The following is a 25,349-nucleotide window of genomic DNA, read 5'->3' as shown; positions in this document are numbered from 1 at the left end:
TCTCTCAACAGTGTTCTGTTTTGGAAGATATATTGTAAGGTCACCCTGTCTTTTGGGATTGGCATATATTTAAGCCTCTTTTCAAATATGGAAAAGATGGTGGGTTACCAGGCAAAAGTTTTTCAGCACAGTACAATAACAAGAACTGTGAGAAGGAAGGTCAGAGTCAAGTTTCAGAAACAGTGCTTCAAAAGGTTTTCTTTCTGTAGTGCAAACAGGAATGTGTTTTTATCATAGCAAGTAGTGCTTTGGAAGACTTGGAAGAGGCTTGCCGCACAATTTACATTTTATGTGGTCAACCCTTATTCAATGGAAAAGCATAAGCTAAAAATATTCAAGGGAAACACACACACACACACACACACACACACACACACACTCCACATGTTGTTGATGCTTTTGAAACCTCTCCTTTTTCTCACCTCACTTTGTGTGACTGGGAGGAATGCATCTTCCACAAAGTGGTGTGAATGAGAAATCTAATAATACTCAGAGCTCAAAGGAGCTGTCACAGCTTGTTCATCCTAAGATTGTGCAGCCATGTTCAAATACAATAGAAAGAAAGCATCCTAGGAGCTGAGAGGGGAAACTCTTAGCTTTGTTGGCATCAACTATCTCTATCTGAACAGAAGAGACACAAGCTGGTGTAAGTGCCACATGCTGTCAAGCCATGACAGTGACATGGGACCACAATGGATAAAAAGAGACAATGAGCACATGTGGCTGGCAAAGGCTGGACTGCATGTGGAATAATGCCTTCATCTAAAGCAGCTGCAGCTACGGTGGAAAATAGGGCTCCTCAGGCAGGCCTGAGGAACTAGGTTGACAAGTTCTCCCTTACTTGGGAGAGGAATATACATTCTTGTCATTACTCATGGTATCCACCATGTGCTAATCAACTCTTTCCCTTCCTCATTCTAAGAAGGGACACAGGGCCATAAGAAAGGCAATGCAAAATGCTGCCACCTGGTACATGGCTGAAAGGGAAAGGATAATACAATCCCATAAGGGAGAGAAAGGACAACAAAACAATGGGTAGTTAATGTTTCTGCTTTATCTAGCAACAGCCAAGCCAGGTTTCCTAGGAAGTTATGAACCTGCTGACTCTGAATGATGGCGGGATTTATAGTCAGCTCCAGGTTGTCTGTCTTTGACATTCTATTCACTCACATATTTGCATATTCAGAAGCTGTACGAGCACAAAAATATTAATATGAAATCCACTATACGTTACAGTAGAATGACATGTAATTTATTCATATAACTGACAATTAGGCAGTACTCAAAATTCATTTAAATAAGCAAGTGGTTACACAAACATCTAATAATACTAAAACTGATAGTCAGAAGGTATAAAATACCATGGGTATGAAATGCCATGGTAAATACTATTCAACAGACTACAATCATAATTCCAAACTAAATCACGCTTTTTAAAATGATTTTTAGCAGTTCTGGAACAATTTGACTTTTCCCTTTCTAAGCAATTTACTTCTTCCACTGATACAAGACAAGGTCATTATTTTCAAGAAATATCGCAGAGTGACTTAGCTTAGGTTGCTCTCTTGAAACAAATTTTCTTGCAAATTGTTTTTTAATATTGCCCCTTGACATAGAAAACAAACTAGTCAGCACTTAGTTCCCCAAGCAAATATGCTTGGATCAGAACAGTGCCAGGGTGTAACCAAGTTCCGCAAGAGGCAGGCAGTGAAAAACCTTTTGCAGCTTTTGAAATATGCTTATTTCTTTTCTGAGGCTTCAAGCATCATACACTTAGGCATCCAAGCCAGTGAAGTTATGGGAAAATAGTTTGATATACAGATGACTATGACACAATTGCAACTGGGATGAGGGGAAGTTACAATATAATTCTGCAGTACTTCAAACAAAAACAGCTCCTACCTAAAGTTACTTCTTGTAAGCCTCATTACATTTTCATGAAGCATAGCTATGTTTGCAGGAACAGTTTGGCTTATCATGTGTCTGTCTGTATTATTTTATTTATTTATTTATTTATTTATTTATTTATTTATTTATTTTTGAGATGGAGTCTTGCTCTGTCGCCAGGCTGGAGTGCAGTGGTATGATCTTGGCTCACTGCAACCTCCACCTCCCGGGTTCAAGCGATTCTCCTGCCTCAGCCTCCTGAGTAGCTGGGATTACAGGCACCCACCACCACGCCCAGCTAATTTTTGTTATTTTTAGTAGAGACGGGGTTTCACCATGTTGGCCAGGATGGTCTTGATCTCTTGACCTCGTGATCCACCCACCTCAGCTTCCCAAAGTGCTGGGATTACAGGTGTGAGCCACTGTGCCTGGCCCTGTTTTGTATTATTTTAAAGTCTTATACTTTATCAGAATGAGGTCCAAGCATGAACCTGGCTTGAAAAGCTAGCAGCAGTAGTCATGAAACATATCAATAAATTAAAAGGCTTTCACAGAATGAGATTCAGCTAAACCTCTTACATACAAAATACAGCTAGAGAAATACAATTCTTTAATGCTGAATTATGAGGGACAGGAAAAAAAGTCTAAAAAAATAGAAAACTCTCTCCATACCTGGGTATCAAGGCAAGATGTAACACTGCATAATGCCACAATATGAGCAGTCACTGGATGACAGATACTCCAGAAACAGCGGTCTCTGGGGATCTCGGAATTATGACCAAGAGATGAAAACACTGTACCAAAAGGCATGCATACAATCACTGTGTGCATTCAATGCGTGAGCTGCGACCTAAGCAGAGATCTAACAAGACAATGAGGCAGTGTTCCAGGGTATCCATTAAAACCGGCGTGGGCAACTACATGTTGATTAAACCTTCCGAGGCAGCAAAATGTGGGCACAGCGCCATGTCTGGGTTCTGCAGCTGTTTGATGATCCTCTTGCGGAATTTCTCCCTCACACGATTAAATTCCATTATGTCCATGGGGTCCTCTTCGATCCAAAACTTATGAAATTCATGCATCAAATAGCCTGTTGAAGACAATACAATGATAAGAATGCAGGAGAAAAAAAATCCTTAATCACATTCAAAATCATTCTGAATGCTGAGGGAGATGCTGAACCAAGCCACAGCAACCATGGAGCTCAAAGAAGACGTCAAAATCTAGAAAATACCACTGTTTAAGATTACTCTTTAAAATCAGTGCAGTTGAAGCCTACCAATCTGCAAGCTTTTTGCAATTGGCCCTGGAATCATTCTAACTCTTCCCAAGCAGGAAGACAAACCAGTTCTGCCATCTCTTGAGTATGAATCGCATTGGGAACATTTTCTGAAAGGCTGACAGTGACTACTTCATCCTTCTCCTCCTAATTAAATTAGTGTAACGGTCCAACTTTTCAAAATCACCCCACTCAGCCTTTATTCTCTTGATATTTGATATAACTAAAGTTTTAAATTACCCCGACAATCAAACAAATGCATTCTGACACTCTATTATGAGACAATAAAAATTGTAAATCAACCCTGAACAACACAGACTGGTCATTAAACCACATGAAATTGTTAATAAGACTTCCTTGCTCTGAAGCAATAATTTCATATTCAAATCCTTTGGTGTCCCAAAAATGCTATCCACGAGTGATCTGGATTGAAACAATTTGGGGAATAAATGTTAAGTATTTGATATAAGAACCTATTCATTGTGCTTTGTTCCCCATTATGCCCCCTCCCACTACCACATTTGTTTAATTATTTTTATCTACCACATTTAGTATTGAAACATGCGTAGTGTTTTTTTTTTTTTTAATACTAGATACTTGTAGGTAGTAAACTACTACAAGCTCAGGTGTCTCTACATGTTAGAAAGAAAAGTACTTAAGGAAGTAATCCTAGTTTTAAAAAAAGAAAAACAGCCAGGCATGGTGGCACATGCTGTAGGCCCAGTTGTTTGGGAGGCTGAGGTGGATCACCTGAGCTCAGGAGGTCGAGGCTGCAGTGAGCTGTGACTGCGCCACTGCACTCCAGCCTCGGTGACAGAGTGATACCTGTCTCAAAAAGAAGAAAAGAAAAAGAAGACAAAAGAAAAACAAAGATTATGCAAAATTTTCTTTGTCTTAACATTAGAAGGAGGTAGAAAATAGAAGACAGGATTCTGGAGCCAGAAACCTGGTTTGAATCCTTGCTTTTCCACCTGCATGCATAAATGAAAATGGGGAAGGGGAGGATGAGAAGAGAATTTGGAATAAACATACTTAATTCTAATAGTACAAAAAAAATCAATACTTTTTGTTTTTCTGGTAACTAGCTATGTATGGAAAAATGCTCAACATAATTTCATACATTTTTAAAAATCTTTACTCATATTTTATTTTAATACAAAATTAGGAGTGACCTTCACTGCCCCCAACACACGTGGCCGGCTGCTGGTCCTCTTCCACAGACCCTTCCCTCTGGTTACTTGTCTCATTACATTGTTAAGTATGCTTATATTTGTTTAAGTATGTGGTCTCTCTGTAAATATAGGAGAAGGAGGGTTGGGTTGACTGTTCCATTTCTTTTTTTTTAAGTTTATTAATTTTTTAGAGGAAAGATCTTGCGATGTTGCTCAGGCTGTCCTTGAACTCCTGGCCTTGTGTTATCCTGCTGCCTTAACCACCCAAATAGCTGGGACTACAGGCACATGCCACTGTGCCTGGCTTACGCCATTTCTTTTAGGACTAGCCTGCCTTTGGGCCTTTCACACACTAGAATTGACTGTTTTTAACATTTCTGATGAGGGCACACACCAACCATCACCCTACCGGCCTTGAGGTTACACAAGCCAGGGCCCCACTATCACTGTCATGGGAACCTGAACACATCAGAAAAGGCCCAAATCAGAAGTATCAGTCACCCCAGAAGCCATCTCCTCTGTCTCTCTTCATCTGATGCTTGGATTCCCGGAGGCAGCATTCAGGCTTGAACTTCTCTGGTGACAACACTGACTATTTGTTCCTTGGATGAGGAACCTGATTCTTAAAAGCTTGTTTCTTGCCAGGCACTGTGGCTCACACCTGTAATCCCAACACTTTAGAAAGCCAAGGCAGGAGGATCACTTGAGGCCAGGGGTTTGAGGCCGGCCTGGGCAGCACAGGAAGAACTCATTTCTACAAAATTTTTTTTTGAGAGAGGGTCTCGCTCTGTTGCCCAGGCTGGAGCACAGTGGCGAATCTCAGCTCACTGCAGCCTCCACCTCCCAGGTTCAAGCAATTCTCCCAGGTTCAAGCAATTGCCACCATGCCTGGCTCATTTTTGTATTTTTGGTAGAGATGGGGTTTCACCATGTTGGCCAGGTTGGTCTTGAACTCCTAACCCCAAGTGATCCACCTGCCTCGGCCACCCAAAGTGCTGGGATTACAGGTGTGAGCCACCATGCCTGGCTTACAAAAAGTTTTTTTTTTTGAGACAGAGTTTCGTTCTTGTTGCCCAGGCTGGAGTGCAATGGCACAATCTTGGCTCACCACAACCTCTGCCTCCCGGGTTCAAGTGATTCTTCTGCCTCAGCCTCCTGAGTAGCTGGGATTACAGGCATGTGCCACCACGCCTGGCTGATTTTGTATTTTTAGTAGAGACAGGGTTTCTCCATGTTGGTCAGGCTGGTCTTGAACTCCCAACCTCAGGTGATCCGCCCGCCTCGGCCTCCCAAAATGCTGGGATTACAGGCATGAGCCACCGTGCTTGGCCACAAAAAGTTTTTTAGAATAAACTAGCTATGGTGGCTTGCACCTGTAGTCCCAGCTACTTGGGAGGCTGAGGCGGGAGGATCACTTGAGCCCAGGAGTTTGAGGCTGCAGTGAGCTAGGATGGTGCCACTGCACTCCAGCCTGAGCAAGAGAGAGAGAGAGACTCTGTCTCTAAAAAACAAACAAATAAAGGTTCTTCCTCATTCTGGGCCTAAATCTGTTGCCCTGTATTTCACAGAACAACTTCAATCCTTCCCTAACTCGTGTTTGAAGTGTGCTTTATGCCCCGAGCTTTTCTCTTTCCCTGCTTCTCCTCACCATTTCTCATATGCCATGATTTGGAGCCTGTTTGTCATCTGGTTGTCATACTAGCTACGTATGGAAAAATGTGCACATCAACAGAAACTTGTTTCCTCTGATCTCAGTATCTTATTCAACCAACCAAAAGAATTCAATCACCTGTCCATTTCAGTGACTGGGCAAACTCCTAAAATATTCCAAGAATGATCTGGGGTACTTGTTAAAAATGCAGATCCTCCCAGATTTAACGAGACTTGCAATTCAATAAGATGAAACTTGTGTCACTAAAGTTGAGAACTTTGGTCAAGAAGATTCTCTTTTTAAAAAGAGAGTTTCCTTGGCTTCCTTCTAAATATAATTTTTATGGTTCTAAAATAAATCGATGATAATTTATAAATCCTTCTTTCCTTACTATGTAAAATACATACATAAATTTTCCTGACTGGTCTCTGAGCTCAAATAAACACAGCTATTTTGTACATAGAGTCAGGTTTCCAATACTATGAATTAAAATAATCGATAATGCATCTCATTAGTATTTCTTGAGTGACAGCATCTTTTCTCCTGTTGACAATGATAAACAGGCAATATGAAAAATCATCTTTTAATGAAGAATTCATTTTTCTGCAATATACATAAATGTTCACCTTTCTACAACGTGCAGGAGTATTGGCAACTCACTCTAAAGGTGATGTAGTGTGGCACAGTTACAGAAGAATGTGGATTCATTTGGTTTCCCCATTTTCCTACCTTACACACAATTATAGAAAAACATCTTGAAAGGTTTAAAGGGCTTGGGTAAGGGTAGAGGAGGGGCTGGCTCATAATCTGACACCATGCTGAGGATTCTTCCTCCAAAGATTGAAGACTGATTCCCTGGGACTCTCTTTCTCTATCCCATCAAGAAAATAATTAGAGACTGTGTAACATGATCTTAATCAAAATGCAGAAATGGTGGTCTGGCTTCCAAGGTGCATATTATAATCATAAAACTCCACTCACTTATATAAATTACAGTGTTCAAAAATTCATTTGGTCTGATCTGTCAGTTAACTCATCTGCCGATGAACAAATATGAAACAGACACAGTACTAGGTATTGCGGATGAAGAAAAAGGCAGACTTCCTGTGCTCCCTAATGCTGGGTCTATTGGAGAGAGGCAAACAGGAGTATAATTGCAGCTGATGATTTGTTCACTACAGAAGCTAACAAAGTGGCATGGAAAGGAGAGGGAGAAAACAGAGGCCAGGCTATTTTCCACCATCTCATTGCATTCTTACAACAGCTGTGGAGTAGGTAACACAGATATTACATCTCCATCTTTCAGATGCAGATATTGGGCTTAGATGAGTTCTTTGAATGGTCTACAATAACAGATACAGCTGGAAGCTGGAAACCAGGGCCTGAAACCAGCTGACTTTTCACCACGGCAATAGGCTGCCTTTTCCAGTACATTCTGTTCCTCTGGTTCTTATTCCTACAGAATAGTTCCTTCTTTTGGAGGTCAAAGAAAAAAATAGTTTCCTTTTCCTCTTCTGGCCTTTGTACTTTCCCTTCTGCTCATTTACACCTAAACTCACTCTATTTCAATGGGGCTGTGTGTTCAGTGGAGCTTTAGACTGAATGCAATTTTTGTAACATAGTGCCTTGGCAGCTCAGTGTTCACCGAATAATACTGTAATGTCAGAAGGATGGAGCTATTATATTCTTATATTCTTCTACCTAGACGGAATACTTGTTTTGAATACTAATTTGGCCCTCTGACTCCAGCCTGCAGCATATTTGTTGCTTCTTGAATGTCTTGGTTTTGCTTCACTGCATTCGGTTAGTAGAGAGCAGAGACATATGCAAGGACACAGGTAATTGCAAGAATATTACAGAGGAGATGTGCAGAACTGATCATGTCTGATTGAGGAACACTGAGTCTAGGGCACAGTTTGTTTCCCTTAGAGAGGCCTGAGTCCCTCTGCCTACATACACCACAATCCATAGGGGGATTGCTGCTGCTTCCAAAACCTGATGAGGGCCTTCGGAAATATGTAATCCTATTGCATACTTGCTCATCTGGGCTAGGATTCTCTTGGAAGCGTGTCAATCCAGGCCAAGACTAATACTTTTTTTCTTTTGTAGAGATGGGGTTTCACCACGTTACCCAGGTTGGTCTCAAACTCCTGGGCTCAAGTGATCGTCCTGCCTCAGCCTCCCAAAGTGCTGGGATTACAGGTGTGAGCCATCGCGCCTGGCCTAAGGATAAAATTTCCCACAGAAACTAGACTCTCCTTTCTCCTGCAAAAAACATCAGCCAGTATTTTAGCCATCCATCCATCCATCCATCCATCCATCCATCCATCCATCCACCCACCCACCCAACCCCCCACTAGTTACTGAGCACCTCTACCCTGTACCAGGCTTTGTGCTGAGGATACAGCAGCGAAACCTGCCCTTAAATGCCAATTCTTTACGATTCTAACTTTGACTCTTTCCTGGGAGTGCTCCCTCCCTGTGTGGCTCTGATATTCTCCCAGGTGCTGATGAATCACAAATCTGTAGCTTGAGCCTTTCTAATCCTTCAGCACTCCAGAGCCCTATATTATGAGAACGCCCACTCTGCAGCTCCATATGGATTTCCCAAGAACAGCACACCCTCAGTATGCCTAAAACTAAACTCATTCTACCTCCCCTCAAAACCACTTCCCTGATTTCCCTAATGAGCATGGTAAATACAGAATAGGGCAAGTATAAGGGGCCAGGGAAACATGGCAAGAGGCTTTCTTTATCTAGATGTTGATGCTCTTTGACGTGGCTTACAGAGCTCTTCAGGACTGCCCTCCATCCTGCTCTTAGGCTTCCAGTGCCATCTCTAGTCACCACCCGGCAAACCCTATGCTCGATTTCTTAAATCCACATACTCTTTTGCTTTATGGCCTTCACAGGACCACTCAGCCACCATTGCCTTATTTCCTGCCACTCATTCTTTTGGTGTCTTCAAAAGTGGCATTTGCTTTGGAGAAACTTCCCTGACTTCCAGGCTGAGTGAGCTAAGGCAGCCACAGACTTTTTCAATATTTATTTATTTATGAGATGCAGTCTCACTCTGTCGCCCAGGCTGGAGTGCAGTGGCACAATCTCGGCTCACTACAACCTCTACCTCCTGGTTTCAAGAGATTCTCGTGCCTCAGCCTCCCGAGTAGCTGGGCTTACAGGCATGCGCCATCACACCTGGCTAATTTTTGTATTTTACATAGAGACAGGGTTTCACCCTTTTGATCAGGCTCTTCTTGAACTCCTGACCTCAAGTGATCTGCCCTTCTTGGCCTCCCAAAGTGCTGGGATTACAGGTGTGAGCCACTGTGCCAGCAACTTTTCCAATTTTTAGAAGCAGTACCTTTACTTCCTCAATCACTAAATTCTTCCCACTACATTTTATTTTTTTAAAGACTTTTTTGTTTCCCTGAAGATAATGCTGGACCCACTACATTTTAAGTATTTGTTTAAATGCCTGTCTTCCTCAGCATAGAACCTAATCCATAGTAAAATCTCAATCATATTTGTTGGAGATGCTCAGAATTTTTATAGGAGTGAATATAATCATCCAATTATCAAAGCAGGAGCTGTGATAATGTATGTAAGGGACTTACATTTTCCATTAACAAGTTGTAAAGTATATGTGTTTTATAATTTACTTTTCATTTTTATCTAAGTTATACAGGCACATTGTTCAGAATCAAATAGTTTAACAAGTCTTGTTATAAAAACAAAAAACCAAAAAACTCCCCAAAACAAAAAAAGCAGTCTCCTGCCCTAATTCCTGCTTTCCTAAAGCAACATTTCTTTTAGCTGATTATTTTCGTTATTGATCTTCATAGCTCTAATCAACATGCTTTCCATTACTTGATTAAAAATTTTTGTTTCTTTATAGAAGATAAAGATTTAGCTCCCGCTCACTCACCCCAGCCACATAGTCACTTATTTTCTCACCCTTTTCTTTACTTTGTATTAATAACTGCCTTCTTTGGTTTATTTGCCTGGCTTCCCCCTTAATTTAAGCCTAAACTGTCTCCTATATATGCCAATGTCTTCTCAATGTGTTCAAACATGGTAATATTCTGTCAATTTCATGTTCTTCAAAGAGTCTCTCCCACGGCCTTCTGACTTTCTAGAATCTAGATTTATTATTTGCAGCCAATTGCACAGATATTTTGGGCTTTCCCTTCGCTGCTCTCCTGGGATAGATTTCCTATTTTCTAGACCCCATTTATTCCTTTAGGATTACTCTCTTATTTTGTGGAAATAAGCTTCCTGACAAAGGTACAGAGAAGTAAAATGTTTACGACCTTGCATTAAGAAACTGTCTTTATTCTACTCCCATACTTGATTGGTAAGGTAGTAAGTTATACTGGGTGTAAAATTCTAAACTGGAAATCATATTCCCTTAGTTTTAAAAGATATCTCTCAACTTTGATTGACTGATTGATTGATTGAGATGGGGTCTTGCTCTGTCACCCAGGCTGGAGTGCAGTGGCACAATCATAGCTCACAGCAGTCTTGGCCTCCAGCAATCTTCTCACCTCAGCCTCTTGAGTGGCTGGGACTACAGCTGGCTAATGTTTTATTTTTTGTAGAGTCAGGGTCTCGCTATGTTGCCTGGGCTGGTCTCAAACTCCTGGGCTCGAGTAATCTTCCCGCCTCAGCCTCCCAAACTGCTGGGATTATAGGTGTGATGTGCAGTGCCCAGTCTCTCTTAACTTTTGAAGACAATACTCTGTTTTTTAGAATACAATGTTGCTGTTGAGAAGTGCAATGTCATCTTGATTCCCAATTCATTGTGACAGCTTTGGAAGTTTTCGGGGTCATCTCTTTCCAGTATCATTAAATTTCACAATGATTAGAACCTTGGTGTGGGTGTACATTAATCTATTATGTAGGTGCTTATTACTTTAAGTATGAAAACTCATACTTCAGTTCTGAAAATTTTTCTTAATTTAATTCTTTGATTCCCCTTCCTTAGTTTTCACCACTATTTTTCTGGCACTTCTATTATTCAGATATAAGACCTCACAGAGTGATCCGTTAATTTGACAACCTTTTTTATTTTCTATTTTTCATCTATGCCTTTTTGTTCTACTTTCTAGGAGAGTTTCAACTTAATCTTCTAATCCTTCTTGGAGATTTCATTTCTGCTAAAACATAGATCTGAGAATTAACTCAGGCTATCTTCAGAACCTGCACTCTTAAGTGCTAAGCCATGAGGATCAGAGGGAGAGAAATACCCATGATGTCTTTGAGTCAGACCAGAAGGGGATACACTGAAGATTATGCAAGAGCAGGAAAGAGAAGAATTTACCATGCCTGAAAATATAAGTGTAGATTTTTGAATGAGAAAACAAAAAACTCAGAACCAAAAGAGGAAGTTCAAAGGCTCCAAAGCAGCCATATCACAAAGATCTCTCAGCACATTTTGTCACATGTTCTATAGCAATTATCACTAAGTAGTACTTTTCTCAGAGTCTCTAGTGATGTGCTATTCAGTTTATGGAGAAGTTTCCTTTAAGCCGCTTTAGATACTTGAAACAACAGGCTGCATTCAGCCCCAGGGAGGCAAAGAAAATTGACAACCAGTGAAAAGCCTTAATTTCTTAAATCACTGCTGAGAGGCAGGGTTATAGGAAACCTTGATAAGAACAGCACTGCTGAGTGAAAAGCCTTATTTTTTAAATCACTGCTGAGAGGCAGGGTTATAGGAAACCTTGATAAGAACAGCACTGCTGAGTGAAAAGCCTTAATTTCTTAAATCACTGCTGAGAGGCAGGGTTATAGGAAACCTTGATAAGAACAGCACTGCTGACGTTCCGAAGTCCCCAGCGACTTGGCACTGTGGGAGGAAGGAGCAACTGTGGGCTGATGGTGGGCAAAGACCCCCGTGGTGTTGCGATGTGACGGGCACCATGATGAACTCTTGGTTTTAAAATTCAACTCCTAGCTCTGTCCACTGAAAGGGCCTAGAAAGGTCAACACCCAGCAGCAGAGGTGTATTCTTGGTGCCCAGGTCGTGGTTTCTAGATGCTGTTCCCCATCAGCTGGAAGCAGGGCTCCTCAGAGAAATGGCTGATTCCAGAAGTGGGGCAGAAAGTGGACAAGATGAGCCACAGACAGTGTGCAGTTCCCAAGAGTGGCACACACATGAACGAATGGCAAGAGGACCCAGAAGCCAGCCTGGAGTGTTCTATAGAAATCTCTCTCTCTCTCTCTATATATATATATTATATATGATATATATTATATATAATATATATCATATATAATAAAATATATCATATATAATATATGATATATATCATATATATCATATATTATATATAATATATATAATATATATCATATATAATATATAATATATATAATATATATCATATATAATATATAATATATATTTTATATTTTATATATGATATATTATATATTATATATTATATAATATATATTATATAATATATAATGTATTATATAATATATATTTATGTATTTTATATATAATATATAATATATTTTATGTATTTTACATATAATATATAATATATTTTATGTATTTTACATATAATATATAATATATTTTATGTATTTTACATATAATATATAATATATTTTATGTATTTTATATATTATATATTATATATAATATAATATATAATATATAATATATAATATATAATATATAATATATTTATATATAATATATAATATATAATATATAATATATAATATATTTATATATAATATATAATATATTTATATATAATATATAATATATTTTATATATAATATATAATATATTTATATATAATATATAATATATTTTATATATAATATATAATATATTATATATAATATATTATATTTTATATATAATATATAATATATTATATATAATATATAATATATTATATATAATATATAATATATTTTATATATAATATATAATATATTTTATATATAATATATAATATATTTTATATATAATATATTATATATAATATACATTTTTATATAATATATTATATATAATATACATTTTTTATATATAATATATATAATATACATATATATAATTTTTTTTGAGATGGAGTCTCACTCTGTTATCCAGGCTGGAGTGCAGTGGCATGATCTCAGCTCACTGCAACCTCCATCTCCCGGGTTCAAGTAATTATCCTGCCTCAGCCTCCCAAGTAGCTGGGATTACAGGTGCGCATCACCATGCCTGGCTAATTTTTGTATTTTTATTACAGATGGGGTTTCACCATGCTGGCCAAGCTGGTCTTGAACTCCTGAGCTCAGGCAACCCACCTGCCTTGGCCTCCCAAAGTGCTGGGATTACAGGGGTGAGCCACCATGCCCAGCGCAGAAACCTATATTGTTAATTATACAACAGGATACTTACAGAATGTTTGCTGAAAGTGAGACAATGTTGGAGCTTCTGGGGCGATATTGTAGAAATGGGTTTTTAGAGCTCCGCTGACCAGTAGATTATATGCCAGGTCAGTTATATTGATGCCCACAATTGCAAATGAGTACCTATAAAGTATAAACCACAAAACCAACTGTGTGTCACATAGAAGAAATAAGCATTTCCCATTAGCATGCTAAAAGACACTCCTGCCAGTGCCATGACAGTGTACAAATGCCGTGGTAATGTCAGGAAGTTACTCTATGGTCTAAAAGGGGAAGAACCCTCAGTTCTGGGAATTGCCCACCCCTTTCCCAGAAAACTCATGAATATTCTACCCCTTGTTCAGCAAATAATCAAGAAATAACCATAAAAATAGCCAACCAGCAGCCCTTGGGGCTGCTCTACCCATGGAGTAGCCATTCTTTTCTTTTATTCTTTTGCTTTCTTAGTAAACGTGCTTTCACTTTACAAAAAAAAAAAGGCATTTCAATAATGGATAATCCGATATTTAACTTACTATTAAATTATCAGAGTGGCAGGTCACCCATCCATCCCCACCCTATGAAAATCTTGACTTTTGTAATTTAGCAGAAAATTTCAGTAATATGTATCAAGAGAATTGATAGTTCATATACTTTGACCTTTCCATTTCCAAATATATGAAAGAAAAAAAATCTGAAGTGGACAAAGCTTTATAGATATAATTCATTATAGCATTTTTAATAATGGCAAAAACATGGAAACTATTCAAATATCCTAAAGAAGATAGACAGCAAAATAAATTATGGTGATCTCATATAATATATTACACCTGATTAAAACTATCTTCTTAAAGACAATTTCAGCAGGATATAAAACATTATGGATAGAGCAAGCCATTTTATTATATACACACAGATGTGCAAGGAAAAAAATTAAAATAAGATGCCACAAAATATTAACATGAGTATGCTAGAGTAATAAGATTGGGTGATTTTTTTGTTTACTTTTCTACAATAAATTGTATATTACTTTTATGATGGGAAAAATGTAAATAAGGATCTTAACAATGTATATTTTCTAGTTCGTTATTTACATGTTTACCAAAAATTAACGGAACCTGAGTTCTTAAATCCTCTCTGCTAATATAAATCCAGCACAGAAAAAATTCTCTGTTCAGAAATATTTTTGGATAATATGGGGCATTATAAAAAAACTAAAATAAATTTTTATCAAATAGCCCAATATTTGGTAAAATCCTTAAAAGAAAACTACCAAACTACCAAACACAATTCTTTTTTTTTTTTTCTTTGAGACGGAGTCTTGCTCTGTCGCCCAGGCTGGAGTGCGGTTGCGTGATCTCGGCTCACTGCAAGCTCCGCCTTCCAGGTTCACGCCATTCTCCTGCCTCAGCCTCCCGAGTAGCTGGGACTACAGGCGCCCGCCAACATGCCCAGCTAATTTTTTGTATTTTTAGTAGAGACGGGGTTTTACCGTGTTAGCCAGTATGGTCTCGATCTCCTGACCTCGTGATCCGCCCGCCTTGGCCTCCCAAAGTGCTGGGATTACAGGCGTGAGCCACCGCACCCGGCCCCAAACACAATTCTAAGTGATTTCTCAAAATCATTTCCTTATAATTACAACTTTCTACCTTGTCAGTTGTTCATAGGCAAAGTAATATCATATAACCATACAGATAAATCCACAAACATATAAAAGGGTACTTTAAACATTTTAACCAGATTGTATATTTCTATTAGGACAAGTAGAGTTTCACCCTTGTCTTTCATGATACTCTAGTTCTAGTTCTGCTTCTGTTTCAGGTGGACCATCTTTCCAGGTGAGATCCCATACTCACCCAATTGCCTTATCCATCCTTTTCTTCTCCCATTCTGCTTTGCTGAATTTGCTGAATGGATGAATGAATAAGTAAGTAAGTCAGATTTAACCTCTAATTGGTACTTGTTCTCTTTTAATGCTTATGTTAAAACTGTTAACTATATGCAGAGATGTCTGTAGCTCAGTTATCCGACAAATGTTAAGCCACAGTACAATTTATATAGAGGTCAGAAATGGAATTATTTAAGGCCATGCTATTTACCTCCTATCCACTTTAGTATAGCCATGGGAGACAGCCCTAAAGGCCAAACATTAAGCTATTCTTTTGCACTATCATTAATGATCAAACCCCTCCTTCCTGAAACATTTAGTGAGGTAACTAGATGTCGCCTCACTCTCTCATGATTCCCTACTGCATTTTGTTTGGTTTTACCTAGTGGTGTTTATCCTATTTATCATACTATAATAATATAATAAATAATATTATTATATTATTTGTGATGCCTGGTACATGGTAGATGCCAAATAAATGTTCATTGATAAGTAAATGATTGAGTTAGTAAAAGAAAGAAAAGAAGAAAGGAAGGAGGGAGGGAAGTAAGGAAGGTAAGGAAAGGAGGAGAGGAAGGAGAGGTGGCGAGGGGGGGAAGCAAGGAAGGAAGAAAAAAAGGAAGCTAGGGAGGGAGAGAGGAAGGGAGGGAGGGAGGGAGCATTTACAGGTTTTAAAAATTCTGTCCCAATAAGTGCTATGGTATTTCTTCTGGCTAAGCTAAGTCAGTAAGCCACAGCAGCTCCATTTTCATCTTTTTTTGTAATTTGAGCTTCTGAATAAGACTGTTTGAAAAAAGATTTCTATCATAGAAGCATTCTGAAAATGCTTTCTCTCTCTCTCTCTCTCTCTCTCTCTCTCTCGGCCTCGCTCTGTCATCCAGGCTGGAGTGTGGTGGTGCAATCTCGGCTCACTGTGCCCTACATTCTATTACTCTGTGTGCATCTGCCCCACTCCCATTCCCCACCATACAGCCAACAGAAGGAGGCAGGACTCATGTTCCATTCTTCCCTGTAACTGATGTAACCTTTATTCAGTATTTTACACTAAGGTCATATGGCCTTTTCTTATACTTCCAATGCACATAGAGATGTAATTTAACAAGGAGGCACCGTTCATTTATAAAGCTTTGTTGAAGAGAAAATGGGCGCTTATAAATTCTTATATATAAATTTGTATAAATTGTATAAACTGTAGTTTGCATTTGAACTCAATACAATGTAAAAACTAGTTATTATGAATATTTAATTTCTCTCTATCTAACTAGAAGAAAGAAGAGTTCTCCAGAACACACAGCAAAGATTTTATTACAAGACATGCATATAATACACACAATACACAACCACAAAAACATTGCACAGAATTGATATTTAACAAGTGTACTTTCTATTCTATAAATGGCTATAATTCAAAATAACTGTTTTTAATTCATATTAAAATGTGCCACCTATTTTTAAAGTGTAACTTCTGGCTAACAAGCCAAACAGCTGAAGAGGAATCAGGAGATCAGGAGATTTTTTTACCTTAAATATTCATATCCAAACTAAAATAAGGTATGTGTGCAATTTAAGAAATTTTATATATAAGAATTTATAAGCACCTATTTTCTCTTCAGCATAGCTTTATAAATACACAGTGTCTCCATATTTATTAAATCATATCTCTATCTGCATTGGAAATATAAGAAAAGGCCAAATGATCTCTACTTATTTGATACTTATAGGATATCCTGGCCCAAACAGATGGCATTCCCCTCGTCGGGAGAAAACAAACACACACACAAACTCATAGTCAAAATTTTCTTCTTTAACTTGAATCCACTTTTATCCCTCAAGTTACTTTAATACTCAACCAATGGATGTTTACAAGAGCAGTAACATGTCACGCTTGCTGAAGGATAGACAGGAAAGAGCTTTCCTTAGTACACACTGACTTTTCTCTCTTGAACACCTGAAATATTCAGGGCTTGACAGAACCTACGCTGATATCATAATCAATCCATATATACTTTTATCAGACATCAGTGAAGGACAGTAGCATTTTGAAACATTCTGATCTGTATCCAATGACATTTACCATCAGTTTGAAGTAATTAATACATGAACTTTATTGATTCAATTTTATTGTAGTTTGAGGGATAAAGCGTGGTAATTTTATATACATGACTACACATATATGCATGCACACACAAATGCTAGTCTCTTTTTAAGTAAGAGTAGTCACCCCAAACCTCAAATACTTTCTCTTGGATGGCTGACACAGGAGATACAACTATAAAGCTTTGCTTTAAGAATGACTCATAGACAAAGTCAGTCCCCCTCCAATGGTTAATCAGAAATATTGCGAGCTTATTGTCACTTTCCAAGGACTGAGGAGGACTCGTGTCTTCTGACTGATGTTCCTCCAGGAAATGCCGCCTGAGAGCATGGACTGACTCCCCAGCCAATTTTAACTAGAGGGAGTTTAGAGTCTCTACATACAGAAAAATGCAATTCAGAAGATGTAGTTAAAAAATTAATATCGCTTGATTTTAACCATATAACAAGAAAGAGCTAAACGATTGTAGTGTTTTTCTTAAAGGAATGAATTTTTAATCGTATAAAATATTACAAATGTAAATTTGGGAAGTGTAATATGACTTAATGAATCTTAGCCAAATGAAGCTAGAATGAGTAAAATAGTAAGGTGGAGGGGAAAAAAAAGCCCAACTCAACCTATCCCTGAATCTTGAGACGGTTTTGATAAAATTTTGGATTTACTTAGCAAACATGAATACTAACAACTAAGCTACCATCATGCTGAGGAGAAAAAAGTCATATAAAATTATGATTGCAAAATTATGGAACTCCTTCTAAGAAGAGTGACTAACACACACACACAAAACTACCATTTATAATAATCAAATTAGATATATTAATAGAAGGGCAAAGTTGTTCTGTGCAACAAAATTCCAAAATAAAATTCCCCTCTCTGGGGTAAATGGAGTCAGAACAGGTGTGGTGAGGTGTTCAGCCTTTAGGTGGGTGTTCAAAATGTTTCTCCAACCAGGTTCTGTCATGGCTGTAGAAAGACTGTTTGACATTTTCCAAGTGGTCAGTCTCATCTGGTTTTCAGTTTGTTAAAGCATAGCCCAGCTACAATTAACCGTATTAGATTAAAAGTTTGAAAATGTTGGCTTTTTGAAACAAATAAATTCAGAGTTCCTTAAAAAAATTCTTACCCATACTTATTCTAAGACAAAATAAAAGCAATAAAACACAAAAACAAATAAAAAATACCTTATTTCTTCTTTAGTGATATCCCTTCATGTAATCAAAGAAAAAAATTAGAAAAGTAAATGAAAATGCAAACAATTTAGAATCTAGAATTTTACAAGAAAGAAATAAAAAAAAAAGCCTTAGTAATTCCAGATGTTCTTACTTGGTCCCTGACTTCTTAACTTCCATTCTTCCTTCTGTTCCCCCGTCATCTTTCTTGTCTCTGGACTCTTTCCCCCAGATCCTGCCCTTCTTCCATGCTCACCTCCTCAGTCTTCCTGGACACTAGTGACTCTATCAGTCCCTTTAAATACATTCTCACCTGAACGGTGCCACTTTACATCCTAAATCTTGGAATGAGTACCTGAAGTTTTAACCTTCCAACTCAGCATTTATTACAAGGGCTTGTTTGAAAAAGCTTTGAGCCTCACTCTCCTGAGAATCTCATCAACAGATACATGCAGGAGATGAACTTCATTTGATCTAACCCATAAAACCTAATTCATCTTTTACTTTCAACAATTACCTGCATTTCGGATGAAGAGAGTCAGACAGGACCTGCTGAGCTGCTGTGGCATCCCTTTCCGCGAAATACCTGCAGTGGGAGGGAAAGAAAACCGTAACTCTATGCTTGCTTACTTGCTGAATATATTCATTTTAATCCAATTCGAGGTCATTTTGAATTCAGAGATGGATACTGGCATAAGGTTATCACTTGTTTCAGCTCCTCCAGGGAACAAACAGCTTTTCACAACAGAATTTTCCAAATGTAATGACATGGTAGGGTAGCTGTGAAACCCACATAGATTTAAGAATGTATCCAGTAGATTTTGAAAATTTCATTAAGAGCTTTGCCATTACCTAGAGAACCAAGGATTTTATTATGAAGAGGGGTTATAGAAGAGGGGGTCGAATAGTTTGGTGTTTAGAGGCCTTCAGAAGGCAGAAGCCTTGGTGAAGGGACATGATGAAAGAAAGAAAAGACTGGAGGAGATGAGAGAGGATATGTTTCAAATATTCATTGCGAATTTGAATTCTGGATGAATGGAAAATATCTTACTGAGTATAGATATGTTAAAAACAATAACATTTTATTCTAAGGGGAAAAGGTAGTTAAGTTTCCTAATAAACACAAAAAGTTGCACACCCTCAAACATGATTCATTAAAAAGTACTTCATAGAGACAATGCTAAAACAATAGCATATATTATTTAATGTGATATGTGTGTATTTCCTGCATCAATCTAAAGCGTAAAAGAAGTTCTTGAATTTCCTCTCAGGAAATTTCAAACCCAAGTCAGCAATTGTAATGCACACATTCACAGTTGTTAATGAGACTGAGTTTCTTTTCATACTTTTGTCGGTTATCTGGGTTTCCTATTTTATGTCTCGTCTGTTCATATTTTTTGGCTCAGTGAGTCTAAAAATGTCCTCAAATAAAAAAGACAAATAACCTTATAGATAATAATATACTGAACATAGATCCTTTATCATTTATGTGAGTGTCAGTCTTATCTCGTTTTACTTTGTTTATGGGGCTTATCTTACTGCAGTTTTCAATTTTAATGTGTGAAATTTATTGATTCTTCTTTTCCAGTTGATGCTTTTTTTGCTCATGTCTTTAAGAGATCTCTCCTTACTCAGATATCTTGATTTTCTTCTAAAAGTAGGAAAGACTTGTTTTGGACTTTCAACTTGTGAACTGAGGTGAGGTAGTGATTTAATTTATTTTTCTCAATGGAAGGCCAATTGTCCCAGTTATTTGAAAGCTCAGACTTTATCCACTTATCTGTGACATTGTCTTTCTCATTAATGCTTACTTTCCATTCATTAATATTACATTAAAACATTTCATAAAAGAATGGGTGATTATTAAACTTCTTAAATTTAAAATAAAGGGAAAGATCTAGGGGAAAAATGGGATGCCACCAAAATGACTGAGTAAGGCTTAATTAACCTCTTTTAAAAATACATCACTGCCCTAATAGGGTAATGTCAAAGGACACAAGAACCAACTTGAAAGGGCCCTCTGACTCAAAAAATAATGACTACACATGACTGAATTAAAGCATGAAAAAAATAACAAGTACAATTAGTTGAGTTACAATAAACATATAAAAACACAGGAGTTAACAAACGGTGTTTTAAAAATAGAGCAAAAAAAAAAAAAAATTGATCACTAACAAGGGAACCAGGCTACCAACTCTTGACTCTGAGAATTGGCAAGCAAATACAAAAATTGAGTATCTGTCCTGCCTATATTTCAGAGAAACCAAATAACTGTACTCTACAAGGAAACCAAGTCTTTAAAAAGTCCAGCCAACAATTATAGGAAAAATAACAGAAATAGAAAAGCACTCTTTATACAATTAATTAATTGGTTCAGTAAAGATCATAGAAGGAAGAAAGGCTGATGGTGGACTTTACACTGGAGGCATCAGGCTGGGATCCCTCTGATTTGTTGCAGCACAGGGCTGAGAGTGGAGGGACACTGAAGGCCTCCCGCTGTGATGTCAACCTGAATCTCTTCAGGCCTGTCTGCATACCTCCAATTTTCAGGAAATACAGGGGACGGATACAAATGCGAACAGACAAATCCAGACCATGGGACATATTACAGGACAACTGTTCTGAAATCTTGAAGGTAATGACATGAAGGAGGGGGCAAAAGGAAGGGACAGAGCAAGAGAGACTGACCTAATTTAAGAAGACCAAAGAGCATAGTAACTAAGTGCAATGTGTAGATCTTACATGGAAGTGCACTAGGACAAACCAGCCATAAAAAGTATTTTAGAGAGAACTGGGAAATTTGAATATGGACTGGATAAAGATGACACCAAGGAATCATTGTTAATTGTGTTTGGTGTGATAATGGCATTGTGGTTAACGTGAGGTAATATTGATTTTTTTAGAACTACATATTAAAATATGAAGGGTGAAATGATGGTGTAGAATTTTCATTAACACCCTTCTGCCAAAAAAATAATGTTGTGAATATTTCAAAACCTCAACAATTACTGAATCTGGATGATCAATACAAGGGTGTTCTTTACAGTCTTCTCTGTTTTTACATATGTGTGAAAATTTTCAATAATAAAACAATTTTTTAAATATATTTGAGATTTGCTTTAAAAATCCATGAAGTTTGCTGAAATACAAGGAAGGTAGCAGACACTTTTAACATTTTATGAACCTGACCTCTCAGGGGACTTGAATGTTTTCTTTGAGTCTTATGGGAAGTACCTTTGAAGCTAATTACTCAACTTTTGCCATTTCAGTATGAGGAGACCAAAACATCACTCGAACACTCAGCTGTCCTTCATTTTACTTACTGCAAATTGTACAGTCCCAGAAGTCCCATTCCTCGAAAATCTGTTTTAGGATCATCACCTTGGAAACCAATTTCACACCACTGCTTAGAAATCCGAGATTCCAGTGGAGTATTGGGCTTCAAGAATTTCCATAACTGTAGGAAAAAAAAAAAAGAATTACTCTGTTGATACACCCTTTCCTATTGGTTCAGATTTTGTAAACTACATTATTAGGAGGAGCTTTGCAAAGCTGAATGTATGCATATACATTACAATTAAAGATGTGATCATCTATGACAATGAAAGACAGAAAAAAAAGAGATGTGATCATCTTTCAATTATTTATGACAGCATTTCTCAAAGTATGATCTGAAGCCTCCCAGGAGGTTCCCAGGACCTTTCCAGAAGGTCTGAGAGATAAAAACAGAACCAAAAAACAACTATTTTATAATAAAAGAAGAGGTTATTTGCCTTTTTGCTCTCATTGTCTCATGAGTACACAGTTGAATTTTCCAAAGGATGCATAATGTGTTGTGATATCCTTGCTCTGAAGGCAATGGATTGAGTACTTATATATTTTAATGTTTAAAGTCTTTCTACTTTAATTTTGAAAGGAAATTAGATAGTAGGTAGGTAGGTAGGTAGATAGATAGATAGATTAGATAGATAATCTCCCACAAAAAAGCTCTTTGGTGCTCTCAAAAATATTTAAGAGTATAAAGAAAAGAGAGAAGAGGAAAAATTTCAAGGCCACCTATTATTCAGATTCTGGGAAAATGCTTTAATGTTATATCAAAACTTCTAGCAGCATTATTAACCAAAAAAAAAAAAAAAAAAGTGAACTGACATGAGTTTCTTTTTGCTTTTTTTTGGAGACGGAGTCTTACTCTGTTGCCCAGGCTGGAGTGCTGTGGCGTGATTTCGGCTCACTGCAACCTCCACCTCCTGGGTTCAAGTGATTCTCCTGCCTCCGTCTCTGGAGTAGCTGGGATTACAGGCATGCACCACCACACCTGGCTGATTTTTGTATTTTTAGTAGAGGCAGGGTTTTACCACATTGGCCAGGCTTGTCTCAAACTCCTGACCTCAAGTGATCTGCCTGCCTCAGCCTCCCAACGTGCTGGGATTACAGGTGTGAGCCACCACGCCCGGCCAAGTTTCATTTTTTAGGTCTCATCTATAACAGGAGTGAGAGTAAACATTATCATGTAGCTGGAGGAAGGAATATCAGTAATGTTCATGAATAAACCTCAAAATGTATTATTATCTTTAAGAGTTACCAAAAGTAATGTCAATTAAAATCAATTTTATTAATATATTACTGGACAATCGTACATTTTAGGCATCATACTCTTTACTGCTTAATAAGCTGGTTCTATTTTTTAAAGTTTTCTGTAGAAAGATTCAGCACATATCATTACTTGAGAGAGATGCTGAGACCCATAATTGTATAAATATGTAATGCTCAGACTCTTAGTTTTTTCTAATAGAGATGGGCATGTAAGCAAGTTTACTATTTAGACTTATATCTTCATTACTGACAGGGTATAAACACAAATGTAAAATTTCCTTACTACTATTTCAGAAATAATTCAATTTCTAAATTGCTTATTCTACATTACAAAGCTTAAATGAAACAGTAATACACAAAATACCTTGCTAAATCAAATTGCCACATATCTGACACAGTATAAAACATAATATTCAATGACAGAAAATACTAATAAAAGCTGTTATTCATTTTACTAATGTTATTTTATACATTAAGCTAATACTACTTACTATTCACATTATACAATATTTTATGTTAGTGCCACAACAGGTAAATTTGATTTGTCTAAAGGGCGAGAGAAAAAGGGTAAAAAGATAGGAGGTAGATCCTCATGCTTGAAAGCAAAATATCAAGCATGAATATACAAAATCTCTTTTTAAAGAATTCATATAAGAATGTGCCAGTGCCCTGCATTCATCAAAACACAAACTGGCCGGGCACGGGGGCTCATGCCTGTAATCCCAGCACTTTGGAAAGCCAGGGAAGGTGGGTAACTTCAGGTCAGGAGTTCGAGACCAGCCTGGCCAACATGGTGAAACCCCATCCCTACTAAACATACAAAAAATTAGCCGGGTGTGGTGGCCCGTGCCTGTAATCCCAGCTACTTGGGAGGCTGAGGCAGGAGAATTGTTTGAACCCAGGAGGCGGAGCTTGCAGTGAGTTGAGATAGCCCTACTGCACTCCAGCCTGGGCACAAGAGCAAAACTCTGTCTAAAAAAAACAAAAAACAAAAACCAGAAACTGAGATCATCAGAAAAGACTAAATGAGACCAGGTGATCGTCATCGGGGAAAAGTTTTTTAAAAAAAATCCTTTAGAGGGCCGGGCACGGTGGCTCACGCCTGTGATCCCAGCACTTTGGGAGGTAGAGGCGGGTGGATCACGAGGTCAGGAGATCGAGACCATCCTGGTTAATGCGGTGAAACTCCGTCTCTACTAATAATACCAACAACAACAACAACAAAAAACATTAGCCGGGCATGGTGGAGGGCGCCTATATTCCCAGCTATTCGGGAGGCTGAAGCAGGAGAATGGCTTGAACCCAGGAGGCGGAGCTTGCAGTGAGCCGAGATCGCGCCACTGCACTCCAGCCCGGGCGACAGAGTGAGTCTATCAAAAAAAAAAAAAACCCTTTAGGAACTGATTTGGTTACTGACACAATGAAGGGAAAAAAGGGAAAAAAAAAGTAAAGTTGTCACATTCATTTGAATAATAATGTGAAGTCATCTCAGGGCCCTGCACAACTAAAAAATATCTTGTTTTGGCTGGGTGCGGTGGCTCACGCCTGTAATCCCAGCACTTTGGGAGGCCGAGGCGGGCGGATCATGAGGTCAGGAGATCGAGACCATCCTGGTTAACACGGTGAAACCCCGTCTCTACTACATATACAAAAAATAAGCCGGGCGTGGTGGCGGGCGCCTGTAGTCCCAGCTACTCAGGAGGCTGAGGCAGGAGAATGGCGTGAACCCGGGAGGCGGAGCCTCCAGTGAGCCAAGATCGTGCCACTGCAGTCCAGCCTGGGCTACAGGGCGAAACTCTGTCTAAAAACAAAAAACAAAAACAAAAACAAAAAGTGTATATATATATCTTGTTTCATCGAGTGAGTGCAGCAAGATGGCAAAAGCAGGCACTTCATTTCCGTAGGTGGGTGATAAACCTCACTCATTAGGTGAATGCTTATAGCGTGGGATGCTTAGTAAACGCTTAGTAAAATATTTGAATAATGAAATGCTTTTTTTTTTTTCTTTGGAGACAGGGTCTCACTCTGCCACCCAGTCTGGAGTGTAGTGGCATGATCTCAGCTCACTGCAACCTCTGCTTCCTGGGTACAAGGGATTCTTGTGCCTCAGCCTCCCAAGTAGCTGGGACTACAGGTGTGCACCACCATGCCCAGCTAATTTTCGTTTTTTTTTTTTTTTTTTTTTTTTTTTTTCAGTAGAGACAGGGTTTT

General features: G+C 38.1%; 1 protein-coding gene across 2 annotated transcripts in view; it reads right to left on the bottom strand.

The window, feature by feature from the left end:
* Positions 1 to 1,230: 1,230 nt before the first annotated feature.
* ELMOD1 (ELMO domain containing 1) overlaps positions 1,231 to 25,349 on the bottom strand; it is a 76,864-nt gene continuing 52,745 nt past the window's right edge. Inside the window, exons 7-12 of one of the 2 annotated variants that reach the window (XM_054523838.1) lie at positions 21,869 to 22,002; positions 19,063 to 19,131; positions 18,558 to 18,581; positions 15,250 to 15,300; positions 13,404 to 13,537; positions 1,231 to 2,977 (exon numbers count right to left, since the gene is read on the bottom strand). In XM_054523838.1, the coding sequence (XP_054379813.1) occupies positions 2,805 to 2,977; positions 13,404 to 13,537; positions 15,250 to 15,300; positions 18,558 to 18,581; positions 19,063 to 19,131; positions 21,869 to 22,002 (585 nt within the window). In that variant the 3' untranslated portion in view covers positions 1,231 to 2,804. 2 annotated transcript variants of the gene reach the window in all.

The sequence above is a fragment of the Pongo abelii genome, chromosome 9 (assembly GCF_028885655.2).
Source record: "Pongo abelii isolate AG06213 chromosome 9, NHGRI_mPonAbe1-v2.0_pri, whole genome shotgun sequence".
Classification (NCBI taxonomy): Eukaryota; Metazoa; Chordata; class Mammalia; order Primates; family Hominidae; genus Pongo; species Pongo abelii.
This window is presented reverse-complemented; position numbering and strand designations above follow the sequence as displayed.